Source organism: Trachypithecus francoisi, unplaced genomic scaffold (genome assembly GCF_009764315.1).
Source record: "Trachypithecus francoisi isolate TF-2019V2 unplaced genomic scaffold, Tfra_2.0 Lachesis_group4, whole genome shotgun sequence".
Taxonomy (NCBI): Eukaryota; Metazoa; Chordata; class Mammalia; order Primates; family Cercopithecidae; genus Trachypithecus; species Trachypithecus francoisi.
In genome coordinates, this window is record NW_022681469.1 from 139,867,053 (window position 1) to 139,892,411 (window position 25,359).

Consider the following 25,359-nt stretch of genomic DNA (forward strand, 5'->3'; position numbering starts at 1 on the left):
AGGGTGTCCATACTGGGAGACCAGCAAGCCGGTACCACCCAGGGCCTGGCTGGTGTGGGCAGCATGTGACTCTGGGGCACCATGTGGTCAGGGAACATGGTGATGGTGTACAGATGGCCTGGGCTGGGCTGGGGTTGGATCCTCTGCCCCAGGAGTGACCAGCGGGCTGTGGTGGGGAGGCCGCCTCTCACCCTGCAGCCCCTGGAGCCCCCATCTCTGAGTAGCTCGTGGTGATCCGAGCCTGCCTTTCTCGTCATTGTGACATGTGCTAAGCCATAGCACGATTGCCTTACCCTGGGCAGGACATGCATCTTTTGGACCTAAATGCCCCTCTAACCGTGAGTTCAGAGAGCTTCATGGAGAGAATTGAGAGTTCCAGACCTTGGGGACAGGTTTGGAACTCTCAGTTCCAACACAGTGGATGCATTTGGTGGTTGAGGATGCTCATCTGGGAAAATGCGGGGGCATGGGTGTCTCGGCGGGTGAGACCTGTGCTCATGGCGGGTGTGGAGCACTTGGCAGATGACACCCAGCCCTACTGAAGTGTCCTTTCTGCAGCAATCCCTGCTCAACCACCCTCCTCCTCCATAGGGTTTTTGTTGTTGTTGTTGTTTGTTTGTTTTTTGAAGGGAGGCAGTGTCCAGCTCATAGAGGACTGGGTTGTTTGACGGTGCTTTTCCTTTCCAGGGGTCATAGGGGTCTGAAGCTTCCAATGTGAGCGTTGGTTTCATTGATGACAGTGCCCTTCAGATATCCCAAGGGCAGGTAGTGATGGTTCCCATTCTAGTGAGGACAGATTGTAGTTAACAGAAATGGGGAGGCAAGCTAATGGAAAGAGAGGAGCGGCTGGTTCCCTCCCCGGGCCCTGGGAGGGCTTGCAGGGGCACCTCCATGTAGAGCAGAGATGAGGGGGACCAGCCGCCATTCCCCCCGTGTAGGCTGCTACCCTACACGGAACAGCTCTGATGCACACGGGGAGGGCCGGTCATCTTGACAGCTGACCTGCCAGCTGTGCTATGTCCCCACCACCCATGGACTCCTTGTCATACGCTTGTAATCTAAGCCTATTGTGCTCCAGGAGGAAACCAGGGGAGAAAGGAAGCTAAAATGTGGAAAATCTCCAAGGGAGGTTTTGTTGTTCCTAATTATCATTTTTGCTTTAAGGGCGGGAGTCCACCTGCCTTTCACTTCCTTTAGAAAGTGGGTGGTGGCCTCCTATGCAGGCCCCTCTGCAGGCCTGGCTGGCTTAGCTTTGGCAGCTCCAGTGCCCCACATGTCCTTTGGCCCCTGGGTCCTCCAGCTCCGGGCTCCGGCCCTGACCCTTTCCAGACATCCATGGTGTTCGGTGATTCTGAGCACTGAACACGCCCTAACGTGCTTTGCATTTTGTTTGTGGAAAAAGCCGGATCTGAATGGTATCCACACCATGATGACAGCTCTGTCAAAGGCACCGAGAGGGAAGCTAAAGGCCATGTTCAGGTACCGTGGAGATCTTCAGGGTCATAGTGGAGATTTCAAGGTCACCTTCTTGATACTCAGGGTCTGGGAGATGCCATCCTATTGGATGTCTTGCTGCCTTCTCTGACCCCTCACAGGCGACACCATCCCATTTCTGGCTTGCAGAGGCTGTGGTCAAGGTGGTGCTGTCCAGCAGGGGCAACTTCCTGCCTGTGCCTTTGCCAGTGAGTGGTGTTTAATGTCACCAGCCCCACAGAGTCAGGTGGGGGTGTGTCGGGTGTGTGTGGGGAGATGCGCTGGGCGAGGGTCAGGTCCTCTGTGGAGGTGTCAGAGGATGGCTGTCAGCTGGGGCCCTGCGGATTCGTGTTCCTCGTCCTCCCTCCCTGTCACCTCTTTGAGAGTGGCTCTGATGTTGTTTCCAGATTGCATGTGACCATTGGTCCTAGGTTTGTTTTCCAGCCTCCTGATGGACGTGCCTTTGAGGCTATGTTATACACCTCGGGTTTGAAGGTGCTCTCCCCTCTCCCCTCCCTGTGGCCCCTGCCCCGATCAGTGTCAACTCTTCTGCCTGCTCCTAAGTCCCAGCATCCAGTAGGTGGCCAGGAGCTGCCAGGTCTCCCTCCTAAAGCCGTCTGGGGGCTCCCGTCCTGCTGCCTGTAGCTTGGCCCCATTGGGGTGACACCCATCTCTCCCGTCTCATGGTTCCGCCTCCCGGACTCTCTTGGCTCCCTGTTAGGCGGCAGCTGCTCCCCACACTACTGGGTGAGTTGGTTTTTGATTTTAGTTCTGTTTCATAGTGTGCAGCAGACGTTCACATGTGGGGGTGTTTGTGGTTAATCCATGTGAGACAGTGACAGCCGGAGCCTGCAGGTTTCTGCTCCCTGGGGCACAGGTAGAAATGCCTGGGCTTAATCAGACATAGAAATTCTCCAATTTTGCAAGTGACCAAGGGACACCCGTTTCATACAATACTTACAAACTGCAGCCCCTCTTCAGGGCCTCTGGCAGGACATACCATAGCCCTGCATGGCTTGTCAGAGGGGCCTGTGTCCAGACGCAGTGGTCTGCAAGATGTAGAGACAGACCAGATGAGACCGGTGGCAGGCAGTGGGGAGCGGAAAGTGATTGTGGAGCGGAAACCTGGGTCAGGCTGGCACCAGGTGCCTGATGCTTGGGTCTGAGCCTGGTCCTGAGCCTGGAGTGTGGGTGCACTGCTGGCGCTGGCTTCTTCTCAGGCTGGCCCGTTCCTTGTGTCTCATCTGTTGAAGCTGAAGTGGGGACAGGACTGAGGGAGTGTGCAGAGACCGGGCTCTGGACACTGCGTTTCCCCATCTTGTGCTGGTGCTCACTGTGTTCCCAAATCAACATCTGGGCTGGGTTTTTTTTTTTTTTTTTTTTTTTGGTGAGCTCACCTTTCCTGAATCTTTCCAGAGGAGTCTGTGCAGGTTTTGTGGGAACAGCCACTCTACACATATGTATTCTCCAAGGGTCTTGGTTTTCTGAAGCTGCTGTAACCAAGCACCACAGACTGGGCACCTTCAACAGCAGAAACAGATACTCTCGCAGTCCGGAGGCCGGAAATCTACGATCAGGCTGTGAGCAGGGCTGGGCTCTCCCGAGACCTCGCTCCTGGGCTGCAGACAGCCGTCTTCTCTCTGTGCCCTCACTGAGTCTTCCCGCTGCCTGTGTCTGTGTCCTCATCTCCCTTCTTATAAGGACACCAGGCAGATTGGATTAGTGCCCACCCTGATGGCCTCATTTTAACTTAATTGCCTCTGTAAAGACCCTGTTTTCAATTAGTCACATCCCGAGGTCCTGGGGGTTAGGACTTTGTGCATTTTGAGGGGCACAATTTGGCCTTGATACTAGGCCTGGTTACTCCTTGTCCCCTGACATGCTGTCTCACGGCCACCTGAACAGGGTGAGGATGGGCTCCTGCCTAGCTGGCTCCCTGTGTCCCTGGCCCCATGCCATGGGTTTGGCTCCAGGCCGTGTGGCTTTTGGAGAGCTCTTGCTATGTTCTCCGGGCGGCCTGGGCCCTCTTCATGTGTGTGAGATGTCAGGCTCCACATGTTGCCTCCTTCTCTCCCTGCAGCTCGGCGCCAATGCCTTGCTCTTTGTCGGTGTGAACATGTATGGGGTCTTCGTGCGGATTCTGACTGAGCGTTCGCAGAGGAAGGCGTTCCTGCAGGCCCGGAGCTGCATTGAGGATCGACTGAGGCTGGAGGATGAGAACGAGAAGCAGGTCAGTGGCTTGGGCCAGTCAGCCTGGAGGGGTTGGCTGTGGTGCTGGGGAGGTGGAGGAAGCTGCCTTCCTGAGCCTCAGTTTACCTTGTGGTGACATGGGCCACAATTCCCAGTGGTACATGTTGGTATTTGAGGCTGTGGAGGAGATGCCCTGAGGTTTTATAGTTAGCAAATGGACAGGCAGGCTGGGTTTGCTGCCCATGGGATAGTGCTGGGATGGGACTGCTCTGGGGACAGCATTTGGGCGCACTGACTTCCAGTTACAGCTGGAATGAGTCAGCTGCCCAGGGACGATGAGGCAGGTCCTGGCTGGGCCTTGGGTGAATGTGACCGTGCAGGTGGCCCTGACCCACTGGCCTGAGGCTTCCACCAGCCCTGCCTTTGGCTCAGTGTGGCCAACCCCACAGCACGCTGGCACTTGTGGAAGGCAGAGGTGCCCTTGTGCTGGGAGTTGTAGAAGGGTCATGGTGATCATGATACAGCACCCACAGCCCTTGGGGTTGCTCCAGTGGCTGACATCACCCCATTTTCAGGATGAAACAGCCACGAGGGAAAGAGCAGTGGCTTGGAGGGAGCCATGCCTAGGTTCCCACCGCCCTCTGTGACCCGTCTTCTGTGCTCCCTGTCTGCTGCCTGGGGCCTGTGCCCAGCACGTGGGCTTAGGAAGAACCATCTGGGAGCCCCTGGGATAAGCCTGGCACATTCCATGTGCCTCCACTGGAAGGATCTAGACTCTTCCCCCAGCCTTGGGGCTCACAGGCCTCTGTGACACCAAACTGTTTCTGTCTCAGGCCTGTGGCTGACATGTAGGATCTCTTTCTCAACTATGTGAATACAAGGTATTATACCAAATATAAATGTAAAAACTCACACACACATTTCATGTATAGACATTGTTGTGATCCCTAATAGTTACAATAAAAGTAGGATATAGTTGAGAAATAGATCACATATGTATGTTTAGGTGGTGTGTGCATTGCCGTGTATGTGAACATGTAGGAGGGCGTGTCCATGTGGATGATATGTGGGCAGTGGTACATGTCTGTGTATATGTACATGTGCATCCCTGTGGAGATGCATGTGTGGATATGTGCACATTTGCCTTTGCCTCTGTACATGTGTGCATGTGTGTCTGTGAATGCCTGTGCTCATGTGTATGTGTGCATGTATGTGCTTGTCTGTACATCTGTGTGGTTGCATGTGTGTGTGGTTTTGTATTCATGTAGATGTGTGTGTCTGTGTAGGCATGCCTGTATGTCTGTGTGTGTATGTCTGTGATATGCAGGGATATGTGTACATGTGTATATGCCCATATGTTGATGTGTTGTCTATGTGTGTGCATGAATGTGTTGGTGTGTGTATAAATTGAGCATCTTTCGAGGCTGAACCCTGAGCATTTGCTCTTAGACTGGAGTCGGTCACACTGGGAGAGATACCTCCTTTGTGCTTTGTGAGAGGTGAGATAGCCTTATTTTGTTACCTCCATAAAATCCCAGAAATGAATCTTTGGAAGCCCTGTTCTCCCCTTAGTTACATCCTCTGTAGTGGAGAAGGCAAAGGCTCTTTTCATGGGCCCTGCTTGTGTGCATTTCCGAATCATCCTTTTCTTTTCCTCTTTTATCTCCCTCCCATCTCCTTTTCCATACCTTCCTTTCCTGCTTCTGTGTTGGTCTTTTTTCATTTATTTTCTGATGTTTGCTGCCTCTCCTAAGGACTCTCTTTCCTCCCAGTATTGTCTAGTCTAGCCTTTGCTGCTTGATGTGCAGCATTTCATTGGGTTTTATAGCAGCTCTGTGAGCAAGGGATTTTTTCCTCAGCGCTATGGAGGAGGCAGTCCACACTCAGGGAGGCTCAGAGATGTGTCCAAGTTCTAACTGCAGAGCGTACGTTCTTAAGCAGGACATTTTCAAAATGTCACCCAATCCAGTTAACCCAGCCGAATGCTATTTATTATTCAGATTTTGTCTTTATGTGTATTTTTCCCCACGTGATTGCCATTTTGGTGTAGATGTAATTTTATTTTCTGTCTTTTTGCTTATCATTTTGCACAGACATAGCTACTGGTGTGATAAATGTGATTTAAAACATCTGCTTATTCTTCCCCTTAATGCATGTTCTGCAGTGTTCTCAGTGTCTGACATTTAGATACCACGTTCTAAAAGAGTTTTTTCTTCACGCACATGAAGTATTCACTGAGTAACATTTTTAGCAGTGCAAATATGTCATTTCTCTCCCAAGTTTCTGAGGTATTTTCCCAAACTTGTGCTCTTTTACATCTTTATAAGTGATGTCTGCTATACATTCTGCTGTCTGTAGCAGCCCAGGCCAACGGGGAGCCTGTTAGGAATGCAGATTGCCAGGCTTCGCCCAGCCCTGTAGGTGGGTCGGGGATCTGAGGAGCTGCTCTGCAGTCCCTGTCTTTCTCCCCTTCTCCCTCTCCTTCTGCCTATTGGTTTCCGCCTTTCTCCTTCCCTGCCTCCCTCTCTCTCTGTGAGGACTTGGCACCTCGTGTTTCCCCTGCCCCTTTCTGTTTACTAAGGCTGACGGCAACTCCTTCATGCTTGTTCACTTTCTGTATTTCTTTGTGACTAGTATGCTCCAACCCTCCGTCCCGTTATATTCTGACTTTCCTGGCAGTCAGATATAGTCAGAAACTATACAGTTTCTCATTGTATAACAAAAACACTGATGCCTCATCCCCACGTTTCCCCGGGTCTGTTCCTCTAGCTTTGCTTTTCCTTGTGTAAAAATTCAATCTTTTATGTTTTCAAATGGAAGGATCATTTTCCTTCATGATTTCCTCTGTTGCTTCAAAGCTGAGCTGATGTTTTGACACCTGAGCGCTGCTTGAGGACATGCCTTCCGTGACTTTACCAAGTGTATCCTCAGACCTCAGCTGTCCTGACTTTTGCTGTATTTTTTCTGTCGACTCCCTTTGAGCCTGCAGAGTTGCATCTCACAATAACTGTCTGCCTAGATGGGCTGGTCATCAGCATTCAGCTTCCTCCTGGCCACCTGCTGCCCGATGTCAGCGCAAGGAGCCTTGCCTCTTTGGGATGGCAGAGGGGAGCACTTGGGGCCCAAGAGGGCCCTGCCCGTTCTTGGGTCTCTCAGGTACACAGGCACTTTGTCCCTCAGCATCTGCCTGGGGACTGCCTGGCCATCCAGAGAGCCTGGAGGTGGCCATGGCAGCCCTGCCCAGGCCTCACATGTGTCAGCATGAAATGCCAGTCTCCTGAATGACAGGTGAGGGAGCCTTACCATGTGGCTAGTTGTGAGCATCTGCCTTTCATATTTTAATTCCATTCATGACACATTTCCATTCAATACCTGTTCCCAGAGCCTTCCGCAGCCACTTGGACCATCCAGGCAACACAATGAGTGATAGGAGAGGATTGGGGGATGCCCTGAGGTTCTGAGAGGGGAGATGGGGGGATGTGAACTGATTCTATGGGGAGATCCAGGGAGACACACCTGGACCTGGGAGAGGATCTGGGTGTGGACACACCCCAGTCTGGTAGGGCTTCTGGGTGGATGTACCCTGGTCCTAAGAGGGGATACCCCTTGGTTTCAGGATGGGATCTGTGGGGGACATACCCCAGTCCTGAGAGGGATTCTGGATCAATGTACCCTGGTCCTGGAAGCTGATGTGGGCATCACTGGTAGGAGGCGGTGGAACGCAAGGCACGTCCAGAGGGACCGGAAGATGTGGGCTGAGTGAGGTCGAGTCGAGGGGAGGCGTGTGGGCAGACTCTGAGCCATGTGCTCCCATGCACAATGCTTTGAGGGAAATCATTTCATGTCCTGTGGCCTTAGCTGGAAGGAGATGGCTCTGACTGGTGGAGAGGGGGTCAGGGCTGGCTTCTGTGTGTCTGTGCTCACAGAGGGGAGCTCCTGAGCCTAGCGGGAAAGAGACATCATGAACACGTTTTGAGGGTCAGTGCACAGGCAAGGGCATGGAGGCAGGGGAGCAGACACACTGGGGAGTTTGGTGGTGGTTTTCTTTTTGTTTCTTCCTGGGGGATGAATGCATAACTCAGAGGCACTGTGGTCAGCGGCTTTGTGAGCAGGGAGAACATTGTGTTCAGTTCATAAAACAGGAGTTCAGCTCAGGAGGCTCAGAAAACACCTCCCAGGGATGTGCCTATGGACAGGTCCGCACTGTATGGCCTGCACTGACTGCCTGGGTTTACAGGAGAGCACAGTGGGGGACTGCTATTCTGAAATGCAAATTCCTAACATTAAAACCTGTCATCCTGTCCCAGCTGAACCAGTTTTGTTCCGGGATGGGAACTGATGGAACAGATGGAGATGGCTATAGCAGCAGTGCCCTTGCTCCGAGCCTCCTGGCAGTGCCAGGGGTGGAGGCCGCCGGCTCTCACGCTCTTCTCCACTCTGTTTACACATTGGATGCCTCTGTTCCCCAATGCCAGGTCGTTCTTGCCTAGTTTGATAAGTTATGTTTCGACACCAGTAGTAGCGTGTGCTTCACCTTAAGCCCTGGGGAGCACCTCTTAATTTCCTGGTTTATGATGCCAGGGTTGGCTTTTATCAGCCAGGATGCATCCTTGGGTGCTCTGTGCCTACTTACTGCTAACTTTTGCAGCAACCCATGAAAAAGGTGACAACAGATACAGCCAATAGGAGCTTTCTCCTTTCCCTCCTTTACTGTTTCGTTCCAGTAGCCCTGTGATTGCCCTGCAGAATCTTTGAGGCTTTAAGGGTCTGGTCTGCTCCTGCTGAGGCAGGTGCCAGTCTCAAGGGGCTAGGCTTCTGCCAGCATTCTTCTGAGGGGAAATACTACAGTAGCTATCACTGTCCTCTCCTCTACCTTTTCAGGGCAGCCCATAGAACAAGAGGCTCTGGAAGAGAAGGGTGGGGTGGGGAATGGCGGCTTGCCTGTTTCATTGCACTACTTCCTGTCTGTCTGGAAAGTTGTCTGCTGTACTTAGGAAAGGTTTACCTGAATTGCCAGTGTGCCTGAGACTGATTCCTTTCGGGGGATTTGAATGAGCTAAAATGACCCCTTCTCTCAACACAGCAAAACAAAGAAACAGAACAAAGGGTCACCGTGGGCCCCTGCCCTTCATCTGTCCTTGCCTGCAGGGTCTGGGCAGAATAGAAGAAGGTCAAGGTACCAAGATGTTCTTTCTAAGTTGTCAGATCTCTTTAAAATTAATTTCAGCCCTCTGTATCATGGTTAGGAATGTAAGGACTTTATTCTGCTTAATAAATCTGAGAACTGTGGCCCTGAAAATTTAAATAACCCAGGAAAGATAAAGGAGCAAATAACAGAGTCGCCAGTGGCAGAGCCAGGGTGAGCCCGGGATCTTCCAAGGAAACCACGTGGCTGTTTCCTCCTTTCGTGGCCACAGACTTCCTCAGCTAAAAAATGCTCACACAGACGTTTTAGGCTTGCAAATAACCCAGCTAAAATGCTCCAAAGGGGTGTGAAGGTTCTTTTAACAGGGCTTTTTCTGTTTCTGAACAAAAATGTCAAGAGTTGGTTTTTTGAAATAGAAAAGCCTTAGAGAGACTGATCAAGAAGAAAAAGAGCAGACACAAATAAGGAGCATGAGGGATGAGAAAGGCTGCAGATAAAGCAGGGATTAAAAATAGATAATGGGGAAATGCTGAGAACAATTTTATGCCAGTATATTTGAAGAGAGACAAAATGGCCAAATTTCCAGCAAAAGTGTGAGTTACCAAAGATGATCCCCAAAGAAAAAGAAAGCCTGAAAAATCCTATAATTATTAAAAAGATTGATTCAGTAATTTTCAAGCTCATCAAAAAGTAAACAGCAAGCCCAGATAGTTTTACAGATGAGTTAGACAGAACTTCAAGGAAAACGCAATTCCAATTTGATCAGTCACAGCATGGAAAGCTCGCTCTCTGAGCCCAGGTCGAGCTGGCTGGTGATTATGGAGGACAGAGCTCGGATTCCCACATCTCACAGAGGCCTGTCACGTGGACGGCGGGGAAAGCCTCTCTCTCAGCCCTGTTTTCATTAGCGTTTTGGCTTCTTGGTGTTGAAGTGGATTGGGTGGGCGTCAGGTGGACGCTTGGTCCCTGCGCTGCTGCTGTTTCATGCACCAGGTTCTAGGAGCGAGGGGCAGGGCATGCTGCCTGGTCGGGGCGACATGACTCCTGTGTGCTGTCAGCCCTCTGCCATTGCCAGGACACCCATGCAAGTGGAACTGAGGTCCAAGGTGTTTGTGGTCAGCATCAGAGGCTCTAGCTCTCGGCTCCCAATTTGTTGATCGTATGCTGGGTAGTGGAGGTGACCTGCTCCATGGCCTCCTGGAGCAGCCCCTGCCCAGCCTCCTTCCTGCCTTGAATGCCAGCATCTCTTCTGGGGACCGTCAAAAGTGGTACCAGGGGGCATACCCCTCCTGCATGGATGTCACACATCTGGCTCCATGCTGAGGCATCCTGTTCCCCTGTGGCTGGCACAGCCTGCTGGGTTCTTCAGTCTCCTTAACTCTCCAGGAGCACCACATTGGGCCCCCCAGTCACCTCCTTCTGCTTGGTTTTTGTGGCTTGTGTGTCACAGTTTGCTCTGTATCAGCTCCGGGAATCCCAGAGTCTCCTCCCTGTCATTCTGTGGCCAGTGCTGCAATATTGTCGAGGAAGATGCCGGAGCTGGTTGTCGCCTTGGACTGTCTGTGGGAGGCTCTCTGGCATGTCCTGGGGGACTGTGAGGAGGTTTGTGGGGACCTAGTTGTTTGCCACATGTGTCTGGTTTTTTGTTTGTTTGTTTGTTTGAGACAGAGTCTCGTTCTGTCACCCCGGCTGGAGTACAGTGGCACTAGCTTGACTCACTGCAACCTCTGCCTCCCCGGTTCAAGTGATTCTCCTGCCTCAGCCTCCCGAGTAGCTGGGATTACAGGCATGTGCCACCATGCCCAGCTAATTTTATATTTTTAGTAGAGATGGGTTTTCACCATGTTGGTCAGGCTGATCTCAAACTCCTGACCTCCTGTGATCTGCCCGCCTCAGCCTCCCAAAGTGCTAGGATTAAAGGTGTGAGCCATCTTGAGTGGCCTTGCCACATCTGTCTTTTTCCTAGTTTGTTTGAAGTCTGCATGGCAGATGGAGGTGGTGGCCAACGTGTGGCTCCTGGACACACTGGTCTTCTTGGTTCTCCCTGATGGAACAGCCCAGGCTCAGAAGCCACATGCCAAGCTATAGAGCCCAGGTGTGGCTGGGAGAGGAAGGGTCCCTGAGCCTACCAGGGCCACCTCCATGCTGATGAGGACATGGGATCTGCTGTGTTGTGGGCATCTGGTGGTCTGTGAGGGAGAGGGCAGATCTGCTACATGTGCAGCCTGGCCCTCTGATGACTAGGGAACTGGGCCCAGCTATGTCTAGTATAGTGACATGAAGTGACCCATGGAGGGGACCTCTGACAGGGTGAGGGACTCGGCACACACAGCTGCAGGCTGTAGGGAGCTTTGCAGTTTCCCATCGGGCTTTCCTGGAAGAGCCCGGGGAGCAGAGCCGCAAGTGGGGGAGAGCAGCAACGGGAAGGCAGGCTCTGACCCTGCCCGCTGAGGAAGACATGGCTCAGAGAGCCTGTCTGGAGTAAAGTGGCCCCTTGGGACAGCATGTCAGTTAGAATATGGTTTGGCTGCTAGTAACTGACCTGGAAAATGGTGGCTTACACAAAATAGAAATTGTCTTTCTCATGGGCAGAAGTCTGGAGGGAGGCAGCCCGGGGCTGGTGTAGTCAGCTCAGGCTGCGTAACAGAGGCAGGGTGGCTGCAGCAAGAGAAGTGTATTTCCTCACAGTTCTGGAGGTTGCAGAGTCCAAGATCAAGGTATTGTCAGGGCTGGTTCCATCTGAGGCCCCTCTCCTTGACTTACCGATGGCCATCTTCTCCCTGTGTCCTCACGTGGTCTTCCCTCTGTGCACACACCCTTGGTGTCTCTCTGTGTCTCCTAATTTCCTCTTAGGAGGAGAAGAGGAATGCAGCCACATTGGATTGGGGCCCACCCAATTGCCTCATTTTGATTTAATACCTCCCTAAAGGCCCTGTCTTCAAATCGCCAGATTGGGTGTTAGGGCTTCAACCTATAAATATGGAGGGGAGGGTCTATTTAGTCCATAGCAGCCACAAAACAACATGTTATTTTATTTCAAATAAAAGTCAAGTGTATGATTTAAAAATAAGGAGATGCTGCATGTGAGTCCTGGATGAGTGTGCCTGGAGTGGTGAGTGCCCAGCTCTGGGCTCCCTGGATGGCCAAGTGCAAATAGAAGTGCACATCGCCAACCCTGTGCAGCTGGTGGACAAGCAGGCCTGGGCTGGGGGACGGCCCCTTCCTGCTGGGTTTCCTCCCTTTCCCCTATCCCCACTCCTACTTGAGCTGCATGTGGCAGGAGGCAGGAGAGGGGATCCTGCCAGATTCTCAACTGGCTCTGATGGACTGTGGCTGGGCAGCTCCCTGACTGGCTCCAGGCCTCGGATCCACCAGCCCTGAGTGTGGCTGGTTGTGGGTGATGAGGGGCAGTGCTATCTATACCTGACCACACTGCACCCTTAGCCTGCTCCTGTGCTCAGGGCCTGCTGTCCACCCTGGAAGGAGACTCCTTTTTGCAGCACTGCCACAACTTTAGAGGCCATTATTGTTTGTTTTTTTCCAACCTCCTTCTGGTTTGTCTCGTTGGTGATTTTACCTTGCAGAACAACGGCTGGTAGAGGCACAGTCATGAGTCCTCGTTAATAGGTGTGTAGTGAATGAATGCGATAGAGTGTGATTAGGGAATTGATCCTATAGCTTCCTTGGCCCAGCACTCCCAGCGGTGGCCTCTTTGTGTGTGCATCTCATACACATGCTTTTGTGACCTTGCCAGTCAACTTGGGGGTGAGAGGTATGGGTGAGGAGAAGTGGATATGGCCCTCACCTTCCAGACATGTCCTGCCTGGAGTTGGGGTGCTAGGAGAAGGGAAGGGCCCTGAACCCCGCCAGCAGTGTGGATGGAGGACACCATGGCTGAGAACACTCACCAGGCTTGGGGCAGGGTGGAGGGTACCAGGCTTGGGGCAGGGCAGAGGGTACCAGGGCTGTTCTAGCTATAGAGATGCTCTCAGAAGTGACCAGTGCCAGGGCTTTAGGAGGTGGCCTTGACTGAACTGAATAGGGACGTAGTATGGGGAAGAGCAAGAATGATCAGGGCTTTGAGGGATGTGTAGGGATTTGCCAGGTAGAGGCAGGGAGGTGGGAACTGGAGGAGGCATTCAGGCAGCAAATTGAGGTGGAGGTGGTCACAGGTACTACTTTTGGTGAGCGTGAGCTCCGCCTCCCTTCTGCTTGGAGAGGATGGGGATATGGGCTGAAAGTGCAGCTCCACTGGGTGGTAAAGACCATTTGGGGGCTTCAGGGTGTTCATGGCCCCCAACAAGGGTCTAGCCTGAGGTCTGTGCCTGTCACAGCTGGAGAGCACAGGGTGAGAGGCATAGGAGGTCACCCTTAGCGTCCTCCTCCTCTGCCTACACCCTGTCCAGGAAGCCCTGTGTCCCTGAGTTCAGCTCCCTCTTCCATCATATGGAGCTGGCCCCTCCCAGAGCCCTGGCTGTTCCTCAGATGCCATTATTAAATCAGAATTCCAAAAATAATATGCAGCTATTTAAAGCACACACTCAATTTGTTACCCTAACAAGGTAAATGGAACAATTTTGAGTTCTCATCATGTGAAGAAATTTATCAAGAGAAAGAAGACTTCCATGTAAGTGATGCCGTATGGATTTTTAAACAGGGCTAGCCCATGGACAGCACCTTCTCAAACCACTACAGTTGTGATTTTTTTTCCATTTTTTAAACATCTTTATTGAGTTTATATACCATAAAGTTCAATTAAGTAAACTTTGTCCAATTGAATAAAGTTCAGTTAAATGCTATTTCCTGTATTTTAGAGTTATTATTATATAGAATTATACAAAAATCTTAATCTTATTACACATAATCTTATTTCATACATATGTCAAATGATCTTATGATGGAAAATTAGTATACAATAATCTAAATTTAAGATATTTTTATTATTCCCCAAAGATACCTTGTATCCATTAGCAATCACTCTCCGTATATACCCACACCTACCCTCCAGCAAGACGTAGGCACCTGCTAATTTATTTTCTGTCTCTATAGACTTACCTGTTCTGGACCTTTCATACAAATGGAATTGTATAATAGGTGATCTTTTGTGACTGGCTCCTTCCGCTTAGCATAATGTTTTTGAAGTGCATCCAGATCTTAGCATGTTTTAGTATTTCATTCTTTTATATGGACAAATAATATTCCATTGTATGGATGGATCACATTTTGTTTATCTGTTCACAGTTGATACATATTTGGGTTGTTTCCACTCTGACTATAATAAGTAATGCTGCTATAAAAAATCACGTGCAAGTTTTTGTGTGAACACATCTTCATTTCTTTTGGATAAATACCTAGGAGTAGAATTGCTCGGTCTTATGGTAACTCTATGGTTAGCATTTTAAGGAGCTGCTTGACTCTTTTCTAAAGTGGCTGCACCATTTTCCATCCCTACCAGGAGTATGCAAAGCCTCTAGTTTCTCCGTATTCAGAATCTTTTTTTGTTAGTTAAAATTAAACTGTTTTTATTTTTGACTACTTGTAGATTCACATGTAGTTGTAAGAAATAACACAGAGAGATCCCATGTGCCGTTTGCCCAGCTTCCCCAATGGCAACATCTGCAGAACTGTGGAGCAATACCACAACCAGGATATTGACATTGGGACAGCCAAGATATGGAACATCCATCACCCTGAGGATCCCTCTTGTTCTCTTTAAATAGCCACACCCACTTCCCTCCACAACACCTTCATTCTGAAGACCTGGCAATCACTAACCTGTTAACCCATTTCTATAAATCTGTAATTTCAAAAAGTTCATGTAAATGGAATCATACAATATGTAGACATTTGGGATTGGCTTTTTTTCACTCAACATAATTATTTGGAGATTCATCCATATTGTTGAATATATCGATATTTGTTTCTTTTTATTACTAAGTGGCATCCTATGGTGTGGCTGTATCACAGTTTGTTTAATTGTTGGCCCATTGAAGGATGTCTTGGTAGTTTCCAGCTTTGGTCTATTAGGAATAAAGCTGCTGTGAACATTCATGCACAGGTTTTTGAGTGAACATAGGCACTAATTTTTCTGGCACGAATACCTAAAAGTACAGTTGCTGGGTCACCTGAAAATTGCCTATTTAGTTTACTGAGAGATAGTGAAACTTTCCCAGGATGGTTGTACCATTTATGTACCCAGCAACATATCCATGTCTTTTGCCTACTTTCTAATTGGATTTTTTAAATTGCTGGGCCTTGAGAGTTCTTTATATGTTCTAGATAACAGTACTTTTTTGGATATGTGGTTTGTGAATATTTTCTCAAAGCTTGTAGTTTATCATTTCATTCTTTTAGCAGAGTCTTTTTGAGAGCAAATATTTTTAATTTTGATGAGGTTTAATTCACCAATTTTTTTTGTACTTCTGGTGTCAAGTCTAAAGAACTCTTGCCTCGCCTTAGTTCTTACGTGTTTTTCTAAAAGTTTTATCTTTTACGTTTAAATCTATAACATATTTTAATTTAATTTTTGCGTAAGGTATGAGGTTTAGGTGAAGAGTCATTTTTTTTTTGTTTACGAATGTCAAGTTGCTGTAGCATTTGTTGAAAAGACTACCCTTCCTCCATTGAATTACTTTTGAACCTTTGTCAAAAATTTGTTGTGCATATTTGTGTGGTCTATTTGTAGATTCTAGATTCTATTTTATTGTCTTATGTGTTTATCTGTCAACCAACATCACACTGTCTGGATTATTTTTGTTTTATAACAAGCCTTGAAATCAGGTAAGCTGATTTCTTCTACCTTATTGTTCATTTTCAAAATTATGTTAGGTCGTCTTATTCCTTTTCCTTTACATTTAAGTGTTAGAATAATTTTGCCTATAGGTACTAAAGAATTTGCTGGGATTTTGATAGGATTTATATTAAAACTGTATATTGATTTGGAGAGGGTTAACATCTTTGCTAAGTTGAGTCTTCCAATTCATGGACATGGTATGTCTCTCCATTTATTTAGATCTTCTCTGATCTCTTTAATCAGTCTTTTACAGTTTTTAACATACAAGTCTTATATATGTTTTGTTAGATTTATACCGAAGTATTTCATTTTTGAGCAACAGTAAATGGTATTGTATCTTAAATATCAGTGTCCATGTGTTTATTGCTAGTATATAGAAATGTAATTGACTTTTGTGTATTGATCTTGTATCCTGTGACCTTCTGAACTTAATTATTTATTCTAGGAGTCTTTTTGGTACAATTTTCTTTTGTTTCTGCTTTTGTAGCATCCATTGTATTTCCCATGTAGACCATCATATTACTTTTATTTCTTCCTTTCCCATCTTTATGACTTTTCTTTCCTTTTCTGAACTTACTGCACTAATAAGACTTTCCCATGAGATGTTGAATATGAGTAATGGGAGCCAGCATCCTTGCCTTGTTCCCAGTGAAAGCATTCAATGTTTGACTATTAAGTATAATGTTAGGTGTAGGCTTTTTCTGAATATTCCTTATCAAGAAGACGAAGTTTTTTTCTATTTTCATTTTTCTGAAAGTTTTCATCATAAATAGATGTTGAATTTTGTCAAATTCTTTTTCGATATCAATTGCTATGTGTGTGTTTTTTTTTTATTCTGTTGATACGGTATGTAGCACTGATTGATGTTTCGATTTTGAATTAGCATTACATCCCTGGATTAAACCGCATGTGTTTGGGGTATATACTTCTTGTTTCATATCACTGAATTGCTATCTTGTAAAAGATTTTTATATCTATATTTCTAAAGTGCATTTATAGTTCTTTATTTAGTCATTCTTATGATGGTTGCTTTACAGTCTTGATTAGTTATTTTGGCATCTGTCTTGGTATTGATGTGTGTTGACTGTCTTTGTTCACTTGATGAGCTTGTTCTAGTTCTTGGTGTGATGAGTGATGGTTTGCTGGAACCTAAGCATTTGGAATGTTATGTGTGAAGCTCTGTATGCTATTTGGACATTTTGTTTTTGATGATTTTCTGTGACATGACTCTGGCTGGGAAAGGGGGCTGCTGTCTCTTTACTGCCAGATGGGGTTAGAAGTTTAGGCTCCACACTGGGCCTCTGTTGACACCATGTGGGGAGGGCTCCTTCTCACTGCTGAGCAGGAGTGAGGGTTCTAGTCCCTCATGGTCCCCACTAATAGCACCTGGCTCACAGGAGGAGAATGAGATCCCCTTGGTTCCCACTGACTCAGAGTTGGGGGATGCTTGTTACCAGCAGGTGGAGAAGAAAGACTTGGCTTACTCTGGGAGTGGGTGGGGCTGGGGCACAGAGTTTTCAGTGTCTCTGGCCTGGTGTAGGTAGGTTTATGTCTGAAAGTTTTCTTCTTGTGAGTTGCCCAGTCCTGGGCCTTTGGCTGAAGAGAGGTGCTTTTGTTGTGTTTTCCTTTGGTCTGTGCCCATTGGTGTTGCTGACTTGACCACTTCTCCAGCACTCAGTCTGGCATATATGAGGCTAAAGAAACCTCAGGAACTCACCTTTATGTCATTTCTTGGTCTCAAGATTTCTGCCTTCTTCCCTCTGACTTTTAGTCTTGCTTGTTTGATGTGTAACGTCTAGGACTTTCAGTTGTGTTCAGCAGGAGGAATAGGGAAAAATACGTCTCCATGTTCCCAGAAGTAGAGTCTTCACAATTGTCACTGAAATATCTAGTTTTTGTTAAGAGTACATTTAAGTCACATTTTGATAATCAAGATAAATGCGTTAAGATTTTTATATAACCTTCATAGGACACTGGGGTACTTTGTATGACCCATAGTCATATTAGCTTTTATACTTTTGATTTCTGGGTTTTTTAATTATTTTGTTGGCTAGAGCTTATTGATATGATCTGTTCTTGGCACTAATGTTTACTGCTGCTTGGGCCTTGAGGGTTTTGAGATTGGATGTGCATTTCAGGTGGAATCTTTATAATGTGAATGAGCTATTTCGTCTTTTTTTTTTTTTTTAATCAGAAATGAATGCTGAGTCTTATCAGATGGCTGCTTGCTTCCTGTGGGAAAGGGTTTGTACCTTAGTCTGTGGTTATTAACTTATATTGGCTTAGGTGCTGCTGCAAATTCAATGGACGGAGCTAATGCTGAGCCCTTGGTTGGAAATGCAGTTGTCCTTAGGAATGTCATGTGACAGTGGCTTACAGAAGTGACATAGCTCTTTTTGTCTTACATATACATTCCAGGGTAGGCACTTTATGGTGGTGCGACAGGTGTGATCCATGAAACCCTCAGCAGTCTCCATCCAGCTCACCACCTGTGTCCCTAGTGTGTTGCCTTCATCTTCCTAAACCAAGATGGTAGGTGGAGATCTGACTGTTACGACTGTGTTCCCAACAACAGCAGGAGAAGAAGGGAAGAGGGACAAGCTGTTTTGTTTTTTAAATTTTACCCTTCATGTTAGATTGAGGGTACATGTACAGGTTTGTTATGTGAATGTACTGTGTGATACTCAGGTTTGAGGTACAATCGATCCCATAACCCAGATACTAGTACCCAATAGCTAGTTTTCAACCTTTGCCTCCCTCCTTCCCTGTCTTCCCCCTTTTTGGAGTCCCCAGTGTCTGTTCTTCCCATATTTATGTCTATATGTATCCAATGTTTAGCTTCCACTTATAAGTGAGAACATGTGATATTTGGTTTTCTGTCTCTGTGTTACTTCAGTGGCCTCCAGCTGCATCCATGTTACTGTAAAGGACATCATTTCATTCTTTTTTATGGCTGCATAGTATTCCATGGTGTATATGTACATTTTCTTTATCCATCTCACCATTGATGGGTACCTGTGTTGATTTCATGTCTTTTATTGTAAATAGTGCTGTGATATACATACACACGTATGTGCCTTTTTAGTAGAATGATTTATTTTCTTTTGGATATGTACCCAGTAATGGGATTGCTGGATTTGATGGCAGTTCTGTTTTAAGTTCTTTGTGAAATCTCCAAATTACTTTCCACAGTGGCTGAACTAATTTACATTCCCACCAGCAGTATATTCCCACCAAATGTTCCCTTTTCTCCGTGGCCTTACCAGCATCTGTTGTTTTTTGACTTTTTGATAATAGCCACTCTGACTGTTGTGAGATGGTATCTCATGGTGGTTTTGATTTGCATTTCTGTAATGATTAGTGATGATGAGCATTTTTTCATGTTTGTTGGCTCCTTGTATTTCTTCTTTTGAGAAGTGACTGTTCATGTCCTTTGCCCAGTTTTTAATGAAGATTATTTGGTTTTGGCTAGAACAATATGTTTTTAAGGAACATTTCCAAAGTTTCCACATGACCTTTCAAGTTATGTCTCCTTGGCCGTATCTAGCTGCATGGGAGGCTGGAAAATATGGTCTTTATTCCAGGTAGCCAAGAACCCCGGTGAAAATAAGGGGCTGTCTTGTGAGGCCAGCAGTGGAGCAGGGCTACTGGGGACAGCCAGCTGATAGGGCTAAGTAACTCTGCCACAACTGGTTCTTGCAGCACTCTATGCCACGGCTGAGTAGTCCACGAGCTCCAGTCTCCCATGCTGGGGACCATGTGCAGGAAGTTGGGATGTGTGCCAGGGGCTTCCCAGCAGCCTTTCTTTCCTTCCTGGGATCAGCACTTGTGGCTCTGGATACTCCCCCATCACCTGCCACATTTTTGTTCTCCTTGGAGTTCAGTATCTTGCATTTTTCAATTCCTCAGATATTGTCATTCCCTGAGCCAAGGTGGGCGCCAAGGTGGAGGCCACATGGTGGCTGCAACAGAGCTTCGTGGGAGCTGCTTGGGGGCTATAGTGAGGGCTCGGGTGGGGACTGCAGTGGGACCCTCGGTAGGGGCAGGTTCTCAGTGTAGACCTTGGCTTTGCTTAGGGCACACCTCCAGGCCACAGACTCCGGGGCCAGGACTCAGGCAGCTGAGACATAGACTTAGTCCCACTTGGCATCAGGCAGGGCTGGACCTGGTCTTTCTCCTCCGGAGTTTATGTGGAAGTAACTTACCAGGGGAAACTTCAAGTGTACCAAATTTGTTCTCCCATTGTAAAATGGGCTGCACACATGGAACGCTATCTGCCATGTGGAACAGAGAGGTGAGACCCTTGTGGCCAGCTGGGCTTTCGGGATGTGGGTGGCTATTTTCATTGTGGCTGCTCCTATGGCCCCTGAATGTGAAGGTGTCTGGGCACCTGTGCTCCTTCTGAAAAAGTCACACAGGATGGCGGCTGCTCCTGGGTCAGGGATGTAGCCTATGCAGGAGAGACTCCCAGGGCTGTGCCTGGCAGGCCTGTGAGGCTGAGGATGGAGAGAAGGCAGAAGCATCTCAGTGCTGGGTGCCTGCGTGGCTCCTGCTGAGGCTCCTTGGAGGGAGGGAATGTTGTTGGCACTGAGTAAGGCAGGCCGCTGTGGAGGGGCTCGGAGCTGGAGGGCGCGGTGGGAGGGATGGGGCTTCTTCCCCTCTCCAGCCTGTTTCCTTGCTTGTCAGTGGGATGTTCTACCTGATTCTACGTAGGATTTAAACTCTGCTCTTTTGCTTTTCTTTTCAAAGCAGATGGGAGGGGCATGGGAGGGACTGAGGGATGAGTTGGGGACCCTCACACCATATTTCTGGAACATGGTCTCTCAGACATAAGGGTGTGCCCAACAGGTCAAGGGCCAGCTGGGGTTGGGGTCAGGGAACATCCAACTGGAGGATGAGAATCAAAGTCCTACTTACTCCCTCAGTCCAGACAAGGAAACTGATGCCTAGGAAGGGGAAAAGACTCTCCAGGATGGCATAGTTTGTTTTGAAAAATCCAAACGTTTATTCTTTTCTCTTGGGGGAAAGAAGCAAATGCTTGACTTACACAGCTAAGGGAGAAATAAGAAGATAAAAACCAAGAAAGAGTGCCACGTGGTCCCCTAGGCCGCTTATCTGTGTAAGAACAAGGGTACTTTCTGGGTACCTCAAGAGGACAGCTTGTTTCTTTAAGCCAATGTGGAAGACTCTTTCTGGGGTGTTGTTGGAGCAGTAGGGGGAGGGAGAGAGGCCAGGTTGGGGCCCTGGTGGAGACAGCAGTGTTTTCGCAGCTGTAACCCTGCTGTACGCTGAAACATAGGTTAAGATTCAGCAGCGTGCCCAGGGAGTAACGTGAGGGGCGCCGCAGGGAGGCCTGGGTGTTGGGGAGGCTGTGCCAGCCCTGGCTAGTGCTCCTGGAGGGAGTTGCTTGCTCAGTGTCAGTCCAGGCCTGGACATGGGCCTACCCAGGCTCAGAGGCAAGACACCCTTACTGGGGAGGGCGAGGTGAGGAGGAGTGGAGGGAGGGGGCCCTGCTGTCTAACCCGGTCCCTTCTCTTCTGTCCAGGAGCGGCTCCTCATGAGCCTCCTGCCCCGGAACGTTGCCATGGAGATGAAGGAGGACTTCCTGAAGCCCCCTGACAGGATTTTCCACAAGATTTACATCCAGAGGCACGACAATGTGAGGTAGGGCTGGTGCTGACCCGGCACAACGGGGAGTCTGGGAAACTGAGGTGTGGAGGTAATGGTGAAGATGGGGAGGTGATGACAGAAGTAGGGAAGGAATGGATGGAGGTGGGGAAAGAATGGGGGTGTGGAGGTAATGGTGGAGGTGGGGAAGTGATGTTGGAAGTGAGGAGGTGATAGGTGGAGGTGAGGAGGTGATAGTGGAGGTGTGGAGGTGATGGTGTAGGTGAGGAGGTGATAGTGGAGATGTGGAGGTGGGGAGGTGATGTGGGAGGTGTAGAAGTGATGGTGGAGGTGAGATGATGATGGAGGTGTGGAGGTGATGGTGGAGGTGATGGAGGAGGTAAAGGGGTGATGGTGGAGATGGGGAGGTGATGCTGGAGGTGAAGGGGTGATGGTGGAGGTGGGGAGGTGATGGTGGAGGTAAGGAGGTGATGGTGGAGGTGTGGAGGTGATGGTGGAGGTGTGGAGGTGATGGTGGAGGTGTGGAGGTGATGGTGGAGGTGTGGAGGTGATGGTGGAGGTGTGGAGGTGATGGTGGAGGTGTGGAGGTGATAGTGTAGGTGTGGAGGTGAAGGGGTGATGGTGGAGGTGTGGAGGTGATGGTGGAGGTGTGGAGGTGACGGTGGAGGTGTGGAGGTGATGCTGGAGGTGTGGAGGTGATAGTGGAAGTGTGGAGGTGAAGGGGTGACAGTGGAGGTGTGGAGGTGATGGTGGAGGTGAGGAGGTGATGGTGGAAGTGGGGAGGTGATGGTGGAGTTGAAGGAGTGATGGTGGAGGTGGGGAGGTGATGGAGGTGAAGGGGTGCTGGTGGAGGTGGGGAGGTGGTGGTAGAGGTGAAGAAGTGATGGTGGAGGTGAGGAGGTGATGGTGCAGGTGTGGAGGTGATGATGCAGGTGAGGAGGTGATAGTGAAGGTGGAGAGGTGATGGTGGAGGTTGGGAGGTGATGGTGGAGGTGATGATGGAGGTGGGGAGGTGATGGTGGAGGTGAAGAGGTGATGGTGGAGGTGGGGAGGTGATAGTGGAGGTGGGGAGGTGATGATGGAGATGAAGAGGTGATGGTGGAGTTGGGGAGGTGATGGTGGAGGTTAGGAGGTGATGGTGGAGGTGGGGAGGTGATGGTGGAAGTGTGGAGGTGATAGTGGAAGTGTGGAGGTGATGGTGGAGGTGGGGAAGTGATGGTGGAGCTGGGGAGGTGATGGTGGAGGTATGGAGGTGATCTTGGAGGTGCGGAGATGATATTGGAGGTGTGGAGGTGATGGTGGAGGTGATGGTGGAGGTGTGGAGGTGATGATGGAGGTGGGAAGGTGATGGTCGAGGTGGGGAGGTGATAGTGGAAGTATGGAGGTGATAGTGGGGGTGTGGAGGTGATGGTGGAGGTGGGGAGGTGATAGTGGAAGTGTGGAAGTGACATTGGAGGTGTGGAGGTGATGGTGGAGTTGGAGAAGTGATAATGAAAGTGAGGAGATGAAAGTGGAAGTGTGGGGGCTGATGGTGGAGGTGGGGAAGTGATGGTGGAGGTGTGGAGGTGATAGTGGAGGTGAGGAGGTGATGGTGGAGGTGGGGAAGTGATGGTGGAGGTGGGGAGGTGATGGTGGAGGTATGGAGGTGATCTTGGAGGTGCGGAGATGATATTGGAGGTGTGGAGGTGATGGTGGAGGTGGGGAGGTGATGATGGAGGTGGGAAGGTGATGGTCGAGGTGGGGAGGTGATAGGGAAGTATGGAGGTGATAGTGGGGGTGTGGAGGTGATGGTGGAGTGGGGAGGTGATAGTGGAAGTGTGGAAGTGACATTGGAGGTGTGGAGGTGATGGTGGAGTTGGAGAAGTGATAATGAAAGTGAGGAGATGAAAGTGGAAGTGTGGGGGCTGATGGTGGAGGTGGGGAAGTGATGGTGGAGGTGTGGAGGTGATGGTGGAGGTGAGGAGGTGATGGTGGAGGTGGGGAAGTGATGGTGGAGCTGGGGAGGTGATGGTGGAGGTATGGAGGTGATCTTGGAGGTGCGGAGATGATATTGGAGGTGTGGAGGTGATGGTGGAGGTGAGGAGGTGATGATGGAGGTGGGAAGGTGATGGTCGAGGTGGGGAGGTGATAGTGGAAGTATGGAGGTGATAGTGGGGGTGTGGAGGTGATGGTGGAGGTGGGGAGGTGATAGTGGAAGTGTGGAAGTGACATTGGAGGTGTGGAGGTGATGGTGGAGTTGGAGAAGTGATAATGAAAGTGAGGAGATGAAAGTGGAAGTGTGGGGGCTGATGGTGGAGGTGGGGAAGTGATGGTGGAGGTGTGGAGGTGATAGTGGAGGTGAGGAGGTGATGGTGGAGGTGGGAAGCTGATGGTGGAGGTGGGGGAGGTGATAGTGGAAGTATGGAGGTGACGTTGAAGGTGAGGAGGTGATAGTGGAGGTGTGGAGGTGATGGTGGAGGATGGGAGGTGATGGTGGAGGCGTGGAGGTGATGGTGGAGGATGGGAGGTGATGATGGAGGTGTGGAGGTGATGGTGGAGGTGAGGAGTGATGGTGAAGGTGAGAAGGTGATGGTGGAGATGGGGAGGTGATAGTAGAAGTATGGAGGTGATGTTGGAGGTGAGGAGGTGATAGTGGAGGTGTGGAGGTGATGATGGAGGTGGGGAGGTGATAGTGGAAGTGTGGAAGTGATGGTGGAAGTGTGGAGGTGATGGTGGAGTTGGAAAAGTGATAATGGAAGTGAGGAGGTGATAGTGGAGGTGTGGGGGTGATAGTGGAGGTGGGGAGGTGATGGTAGAGGTGTGGAGGTGATAGTGGAGGTGTGGAGGTGATAGTGGAGGTGCGGAGGTGATGGTGGAGGTGAGGAGGTGATGGAGGTGGGAAGGTGATGGTGGTGGTGGGGAGGTGATAGTAGAAGTATGGAGGTGATGATGGAGGTGTGGAGATGATGGAGTTGGAGAAGTGATAATGGAAGTGAGGAGGTGATAGTGGAGGTGGGGAGGTGATGGTGGAGGTGATGGTGGAGGTGGGTAACTGATGATGGGAGTGAAGAGGTGATGGAGGAGGCGAGGAGGCGAGGAGGTGATGGTGGAGGTGGGGAGGTGATAGTGGAAGGTGATGGTGGAGGTGTGGAGGTAATGGCGGAGTTGGAGAAGGGATAATGGAAGTGAGGAGGTGATAGTAGAAGTGTGGGGGGTGATAGTGGAAGTATGGAGGTGATGGTGGAGGTGTGGAGGTGATGGCGGAGCTGGAGAAGTGATGATAAAAGTGAGGAGGTGATAGTGGAGGTATGGGGGATGATGGTGGAGGTGGGTAACTGATGATGGGAGTGAAGAGGTGATGGAGGAGGTGAGGAGACGAGGTGATGGTGGAGGTGGGGAGACAGGGGAGTGTGTACGAAGGGTCTCAATTGTGAAGGCAGATGTGGTCAGGAGGTTCAGGTGGACAGCTGCCTAGCAGGGAAACAGGTCCCACATGTAGAGGGGCTGTTGGCTTCTTGGGTGATGCATGTTACAGTTATCTTTCCCATTTCTTATTTCAGTATTCTTACACTTCATCTGTTGCCTGGAGAGGGTAAAAATATCTGTCCCTAAAACTGGCATTGAGCAGTGACATTTTGGGCTTCGAATTTGCCATGTCAGAATAGTAGCTGAGCATTGTGCTAGTTGGTGCCAGGTCTGGGATATGTGTGCTCTTCTGTCTTACTCTATTCATTTCATAATAGCCCTAGGAGGCAGGGATTGTTCCCATTTTATAGGTGAGGAAACTAAGCCTTCAGAGTGAACCAACTTGCTTTAGACACTCTGAGGCTTGTTTGTTTTTAAAGATTCTCTTTGAAAGTATTTATTTTATTAAATTGTGGATTCCATTTAAAAATACTTTTCGGCCGGGCGCGGTGGCTCAAGCCTGTAATCCCAGCACTTTGGGAGGCCGAGACGGGCGGATCACGAGGTCAGGAGATCGAGACCATCCTGGCTAACACAGTGAAACCCCATCTCTACTAAAAAAAATACAAAAAATTAGCCGGGCGAGGTGGTGGGCGCCTGTAGTCCCAGCTACTCGGGAGGCTGAGGCGAGAGAATGGCGTAAACCCGGGAGGCGGAGCTTGCAGTGAGCTGAGATCCGGCCACT

At 49.3% G+C, this 25,359-nt stretch overlaps 1 protein-coding gene across 5 annotated transcripts in view; it reads left to right on the forward strand.

Annotated features, from left to right (window-relative positions):
* The window catches only part of ADCY1 (adenylate cyclase 1), a 141,074-nt gene that overhangs the window by 15,351 nt on the left and 100,364 nt on the right, over positions 1-25,359 (forward strand). For all 5 annotated transcript variants that reach the window (XR_004433205.1, XR_004433204.1, XR_004433206.1 and 2 more), the window contains 2 exons: positions 3,554-3,703; positions 21,148-21,266. Coding sequence is in view for 2 of the 5 variants with exons in the window: in XM_033194143.1 (XP_033050034.1) it covers positions 3,554-3,703; positions 21,148-21,266 (269 nt within the window). In the remaining 3 variants the exon portion in view is untranslated. The remainder of the gene's footprint in view (positions 1-3,553; positions 3,704-21,147; positions 21,267-25,359) is intronic.